This window comes from Cannabis sativa, chromosome 3 (assembly GCF_029168945.1).
Source record: "Cannabis sativa cultivar Pink pepper isolate KNU-18-1 chromosome 3, ASM2916894v1, whole genome shotgun sequence".
NCBI lineage: Eukaryota > Viridiplantae > Streptophyta > Magnoliopsida > Rosales > Cannabaceae > Cannabis > Cannabis sativa.
Genome location: NC_083603.1, coordinates 62,584,111 through 62,591,241, shown reverse-complemented (window position 1 = coordinate 62,591,241; position 7,131 = coordinate 62,584,111). Strand labels below are relative to the sequence as shown.

Sequence of the window (7,131 nt, the reverse complement as noted above, 5' to 3'; positions counted from 1 at the left end):
CATGAAAGAATGTCAAGAGGCCAGTCCAATTCATGGCTCCGAGACGATCTCAAATCTAGATGAAGGTAGCAAGCTTAAGTGACTCTTGAGCCACGAAGGCTAGGGGTACATGTTATCCATGTTTTCGAACAACTATATGTGGGCCATTATGGAGGCCCAACAAGTAAACCAAACCTACTCATTGAATCCATAAGGGTTAATTACTCGACCCATCCATCAAGGATGGGTAAAATTGGACACTTGGTCTAGTTACCTAAAGATCAGTGCTCAACAATGAAGCTAAACATCAAGTCCCAGATCAACAACCAACACTTAACATGCGAAATGACGTGAATTAAAAGAGGATACCCTTAGGGGTCATCTGGGAATAAAATACGAAAGGACGTCCAATCAGTTAGTGTCTCAGGAGCTACCTGTGTGGTACTTCTCTAACACGATCCCGAGAAATCAGGCGGCTTGTCCCTTGTGTCAGACCTTGGAAAGGCTCACAACAAAAAGAAAATCACCTTTTTGAGCAAAAACCCATTATTCTGACACTTCTTATTCCCCGCGATGGTTCACGCCCACCTATCACTGTTAACATTATGACTGTATACGAACACTCGGTTAATCTAGATTGGGCCTCACCTACTCGGTCCAATAGCTCAAAATATGTTATATTTTCTCCATCAGTGGGCATTTTTTACTAACAAGAACCCTAACGGGTTTGGGTCAGCCCGATTAATCAACAATCTGCCTATAAATATGGCTTTTACCTTTCATGTAAGAGGTTGGAGATTTTAGTGTTCAAAAAACTATAAATACAGTGTAAAACTCCATAGCCAATAGCTTAATAACAATGACTCATTGACTAAAGTAAGTTAATAGCCAAGAGCTTAACCACATAAAAAATTAACATCTCCTTTTCTTCTCAATCAAACTTTCTTTAGTTTAATATATATTTAATTCAACTTCCGAAAGTCTCGGTAAATACTATGAGGTTGTTTGGCTTTACAGTTTAAAAAGTGAAAACAGTTTTTAAAAACTATTAGGAGTCGTTTGGCAAAAAAATTTTAAAAACTGTTTTTTAAAAATTGAGTTTTAAAAAACTAGAAAACAGAAAACATCAAAAATTTGTTTTCAATTTTCAAAAATAATTTTTTTGTCTAACATATTATATTTTATATTTTACTCACATACTCGGATCCTAGACCCGAAACCATACCCAAACCTAAACCCGAATGGGTTAATGTCATGGTATGGTGCTAAAATATTGATTTTTTTTTTTCGTAAGAAAAAAAATCTAAAAACAGTTTTTAAAAGTTTGTGCCAAACACCATTAAATTTTTAAAATGACAGAAAACTATTTTCTATTCTCACTTTTAAAAACACAATTTTAAAAACTGAAAACTGAAAACACAGTCAAACAAGCTCTATGATTCCGTAATTTTTTTGGTTATTTTTGGGTACTTTTGAAATAATCATATAAAAACGTTTTTAGCCCTTCAGTAAAATGTTCTCGAGACGGGCCTGACACGATTGTAATGTGCCTTTGGGCCGTATATAGGAAATAGGGGCTGTCACTGGTGACTGGACTGGACGGCATATAAATTTATACAGGCCGTGTTGGGAGGAATTCTACACAAGATCTTGTGTATTTTCTTGGAAGAAAAGCTTCTTCAATTGAATAATTGTACTGTCTTCTCTTTTAGCTTCTCACACATCGCACTTTTCCAATAGCAAAGCCAAGAACACCTAGTAGAGCATTTCTCACATCTCACATCTCACATCTCACATCTCACTATTCAGGAGAAGACGAAATCCAGGCCTTTCAGTCATGAGTCGAGGCAGCGGAGGTGGCTACGACCGTCATATTACGATTTTCTCACCTGAGGGTCGTCTCTTTCAAGTCGGTATGTGCTTCTTTCATTTCATTTCTTTATACCTCTATTTTTTGTTCTTTGAATCACCACTGTATCTGAGAAGTAGGGTTTTTTTAATACTTTTTCTTTGGGAATTTTCGGAGAAACTGATTCTGAAACCTAGCAATATGCACTTGCTGCATTTTTTGTTTTTACCTAAGAACTCTTAGATTAACAGAAGATTCGAGGGGTTTGACCTATTTTTGCCTGTTTAAAGAGAAGGGATTTACAAGATCGCATTCCGAAGTTTAATATTTAGTCTCTAATAGGTGAATGGGTTATATTCTTCCGTCAATGCTACCCTCAAAGTCATTAGGTCAGTGACTTAGTGTTGTTGTTGGGTTCTTCTTGTATTAGTGTCATTTCGAAACAGAGAAAATTACCAGCTTGAATATCCTTGTCATTTTGCTTAACAACAGTTCACAGGACCCGCTTATTTATTCTTTTCTTATTTTGGAGTTAAGGAATCAATCGTATCTTTTTCCTAAGCTAGAGATTATTGTTTTGAAACTAATTAATTATTAAATTTCTTCTCATTGCTTTTGCAAAAAGAATGATTAAATAAGAAACATCTACACTGTATTCGGTGAATCTTGGTGATTTTAATGATGTGAATGAATTATTTGTTCGTAATTACTCTAGCATATATGCAGTAGCCTTTACAACGTTCATCTTATTTCAAAATAAATTTGTAGAATATGCTTTCAAGGCTGTTAAGGCTGCGGGAATCACGTCAATAGGTGTCTGCGGAAAGGATTCAGTTTGTGTTGTCACTCAGAAGAAGGTCCCTGTAAGTATTGCGCTGCATTCTCGCTGTTATGGTTGTTTGTATTTGCGGTGGTGGCAGGGCAGAAGTTATTATAAGCTTAAGCTTGAGTTTCAAGTGTTATATATGTTTTGAAATTTCCCGCAGGACAAACTTTTGGATCAGACAAGTGTTACACATCTTTTCCCTATTACAAAGTTCCTTGGCTTACTAGCAACTGGCATGACAGGTTTCTTCTTCTATCCTTTCTGAAAAGATGGATTTGAATGTTGTGTTTTTTGTTGAAAATTTGTTATTCCTATACGAAATGGTGGCATCTTCTTAAGCTTTATCATGATAATAGTGTTGCTATTTCTTCCCCTAAATGCACATGGTAATTTGGTATACTTTCTTTTGTTACTTTGATTTAGCTGATGCAAGAACCTTGGTGTCACAAGCAAGAAATGAAGCAGCTGAATTTCGCTTCAGATATGGTTATGAAATGCCGGTTGATGTATTGGCCAAATGGTAATTCCTTTTTACGACTCTACTATGGTATGATATTATACTAGTTTTTTTTCTTCCCCTGAGCTGATATCTAGAATGATACACTCCAAAAGGGGCTTGCTAGATGTTATTTATTTATCTTAACTGGAGTGTATTTGTGATCTAGAATTCTTTGTTCAACTGCCATCTGAAAGGGGAATTAAAGATGTTCTCGTTGTATGCTTGTACCTTAGCTTATAATTCCTGCCTTGTGTGTTCTATGGTTTTTTATGAACAGGATTGCAGACAAATCACAAGTATATACTCAGCATGCTTACATGAGACCCCTTGGAGTAGGTTAGTTCGTCATCTAAGTTAGTACTAAATATTTCTTATTATTTAATAGATTGAAAAGAGTAAATGGTTATTAGATTTAGTGATACATATGTTATTGGGACTGATTTTTTTTATCTTTTTTGTTTATTTATTTCTGCTTGATTTGGGAAGTTGCAATGGTTTTGGGTATTGACTATGAACTTGGACCTAGTCTGTACAAATGTGACCCAGCTGGTCATTTCTTCGGTCACAAGGTACACTGTCATAAGTTTTCATCACTTGTTCCTTTCACTGTTTTGTTAAGTCATTCCCTTTTTATGTGTGCGTTGTCAAATATTTATAATTCTTATTATTGGAATTTCATTACTTTGTACTTTAGGCCACAAGTTCTGGATTGAAAGAACAAGAGGCTATCAACTTCTTGGAGAAGAAAATGAAGAATGATCCTGCATTTACCTATGAGGAAACCGTGCAGGTAGATATTATATGATAATTATGATTTGGACTTTGCATTATGGATTGTTTTGGCTTCAAATTATTACTTTGTGTATAATTAACTTTTCTAACATTGGGGTCCTAGGCAATTTTTAAAATTGCGCTTTTATTGTGTGCCTTGAGGCGAAAAAAAATACACACTATTGCGTGCGCCTCAGCATGGAGAAGAGAGGCGTACGTCTCAGCCGAGGCGGTCGGAAGTGAGGCGGTAAAAACAGTGAGGCACAGGCCTCAAATGGAAAACCAAATTTTAGGGTTTTTTTAAGCCCATTTTCATTCAGGAACTTAAAAAAAAGCCCAATAACATTTAATTTTAAAAAAGGCCCAATAAAACACAATAAAATTAAATAAACAAACCCAATAAAACTCGTAGTAATCACATTGTATACCCATTTTACTTGTTTTAATTTTTTACTTTCATTTTTATATTCTTTAAGATATATCCACTTTTATAGATGATTTTCCCATTAGAACACTTAGTTTAATGTAAATTATATGCTAGACTTAAGTAGAGAGTGAGTGTATATTATGTAACTCATTCATAAAAGTGGGTATATTTTAATAAAATATAATATAAGGGTATTTTTGATTAATGAATATAAAAAGAGGTATTCCTCAACTTATCCCATAAAACTCGAACAAACAATTTTATAAAAAAGCCCAGCTAAACATGCATAATTTAAAAGGAAAAAGCAACACTTTTCTATTCGGGATAAGTTGAAAACTACCTTTTTTTGTTACACATTAATCAATTATAACTCAAATAATTTTAATTGTTAAATACCCTCTCTTATAATCAAAGTATCAATATAACCTCGCATAACTTATCAAAATTAGAGTTCGTAATGCACATAACGGGGATATGACCTATAAAATTGGGTATAAATTAAAAAATAACAAAATAAAGGTAAAAATTAAAATACGAAATGAAAAGTGGGTAGAGTGTAATTTTCTCTTTCTATTATAGGGTTAGATGTTAGAACAGAACCAACCTAGCCATGACTAAGACATTATTTATCTTTGATATTTTTAGTTACTCTAAAATATTATTTTTATTAAATAATTGAGGTATACGCCTCAAGCCTTACGCCTCGCCTAACAAAAGCAAAACGCCTTGAGGCTTAAATTTGCAATTTTAAACATTGGTCCTAGCCTAACTCTACATGTGTATAATAATTCTTGGCCTAACATTTACTTTGTGGGAGCAAAACACATGCTGACCATTTCAGCTATTATTGCTATTAAAAAATTTCACAATGGAGATATTTAGATTCTAATTTTAGGACTATAGCGCAATGTTGGTTATAAAAAGTTGTGAATTCTTTATTCTTTTCCAAACTGCTCAGTCCATGGTAGACGTAGTGTTTTCTGTAGGGCATTTAGCAACTTTTTGTTTTTGAATGGAGGGCAGTGCAACTTTGATTATGAAGTTTGTTGAAAAATTTAGCTTGTTCTTATTATTTTGTAGAATTGTATTGTTTCTAACTACTGAAATTTTGTAGACTGCAATTTCTGCCCTGCAATCAGTTCTTCAGGAGGATTTCAAGGCCACCGAGATTGAGGTAGTAAAGTTCATTTTGCTAAATATTTCATTGTTTTATTGTGACGGGATTGGTAACTTGAAATGCATTATGATGGATTACAGCAGCTAAGTTGAAACTAAATATTGCTTGCAACTTTTGATTTTTCATTCAATGTTTTCTCATCAAAATTTCCATTTAGATTTTATATTGGCTTGATATGGTAGTGATGAACTTGGAAGTCTCATATATAATTGAAATCTTCTGTGTATAAGCTTGACGTCAAGGCAATATAGTCTAAATTCCGAACATTGCTGAGATTACCTTGGAATATTTAATCACTAACCAACTTTTGCACCTTTTTTCATAATACTGTCTTCTGTTATTCCCATAGTCAATACTGCGGTTAGTATATTTGACATGAAAAATTCTAGTCCTTGTTTGCATTTCTTCGATGTTCTGTCTGCTTTTCGTGTTTTTATTCTCATGGTGTCCAACACTGTTGTTTTACACTGTTAATCTATCTTCGCGAGGGCAATTCAATTTTGGGAGTTTATTTTTTTGAGGGGTTCAAAATAACATTCGGGATCTATGCTTTTGACTTTTGATGGAAATAAAGTTTGAATTGATTGTGACGATTAAAAATGTAGGTTGGAGTTGTGAAGCAGGACAATCCGGTATTTAGAGTGTTGTCCACAGAGGAAATTGACGAACACCTGACAGCTATAAGCGAGCGTGATTGAGTCTTCATTTAGCTGATTCTCGTTTGAGTAAAACTTGGATTTAAAATCTTAGATTGTCTAATGTTTGAGAAATAATTTACGATTCCCAATGAATTATTGAAAGTTATTTTCTGGGATAATTCCATTGTTCTTGTTTCACCAACTGGTGGATGAAAATTATAGAGTATCTTGTATGGATTATGAATGTCATCAAATACATAGCCAGTTTAGATTTAAAAAAGGTAGCGCTTGTATTGTGCCACAGAAAAACCTATTTAGAATTAGGGGTGGGTATCCGATCCAATATAATTTTTTTTTTATCCGATCCAATTTAATTAGTAATTGAATTTGGAAAATTATCATCCGATACAATTCAATTAGACTTTAAAATTCAATCCAATTACTAATTAGATTGGATCGATTTTTTAATTAAATATTTAATTACTCATTTAAATTTCAATAATAACTTAATTAAAAATATGAAGAAAAATATGTAAAAATTAAGTATTTTTTTTTTTTTGTTTTTTTTAATTTTTTTTTTTTAAGTTTAATACTTCATAAACATACTATTCTTACCATTGTAATGTAGCTAATTTTATTTAAATAATTAAAATATTTCTAAGTAATAAAATAGAATAAAACATCGTGAAAATAAATATACAAAACAATCAAGTGTTACAAATTCAACATAGAAAAAAAAATCTAACAAAAAATTAATATATATAGTGTATTATATAAATAATATTTTTTAATATATAAATAATTTTTTATTAGGGTTTAGGGTTTTAATATTTTTTTATTATATAAATAATTTTTTAATATATATAAATGTAATTAGATTAGATCGGTTTTTAATTGATTTTTGAGATTGATATCCAATAATCGATCCAATTCAATTAGAATTAAACTTTTAGCATCCAATCCAA

General features: G+C 32.4%; 1 protein-coding gene across 2 annotated transcripts; it reads left to right on the top strand.

Annotated features, from left to right (window-relative positions):
• Window positions 1-1,499: 1,499 nt before the first annotated feature.
• LOC115710219 (proteasome subunit alpha type-6) lies at window positions 1,500-6,533 on the top strand. 2 transcript variants are annotated; one of them, XM_061112190.1, is made up of 10 exons: window positions 1,500-1,672; window positions 1,789-1,892; window positions 2,597-2,691; window positions 2,815-2,896; window positions 3,078-3,174; window positions 3,431-3,489; window positions 3,640-3,722; window positions 3,848-3,943; window positions 5,466-5,525; window positions 6,134-6,533. In XM_061112190.1, exons 2-10 carry the CDS (start codon window positions 1,817-1,819, stop codon window positions 6,224-6,226), a joined length of 741 nt encoding a protein of 246 aa, XP_060968173.1. In that variant the 5' UTR covers window positions 1,500-1,672; window positions 1,789-1,816; the 3' UTR covers window positions 6,227-6,533. The 2 variants fall into 2 exon arrangements, with proteins under 2 accessions (XP_060968173.1, XP_030494425.1); XM_030638565.2 differs by having other exon boundaries at window positions 1,577-1,892.
• Window positions 6,534-7,131: the final 598 nt, after the last annotated feature.

Excerpts from the sequence above, each read along its gene's own strand:
- LOC115710219 (XM_061112190.1), top strand. The coding sequence starts at position 1,817 with ATGAGTCGAGGCAGCGGAGGTGGCTACGACCGTCATATTACGATTTTC. Across the intron at positions 1,893-2,596 it reads GGGTCGTCTCTTTCAAGTCG|AATATGCTTTCAAGGCTGTT; the intron begins GTATGTGCTTCT and ends ATAAATTTGTAG. Across the intron at positions 2,692-2,814 it reads TCACTCAGAAGAAGGTCCCT|GACAAACTTTTGGATCAGAC; the intron begins GTAAGTATTGCG and ends AATTTCCCGCAG.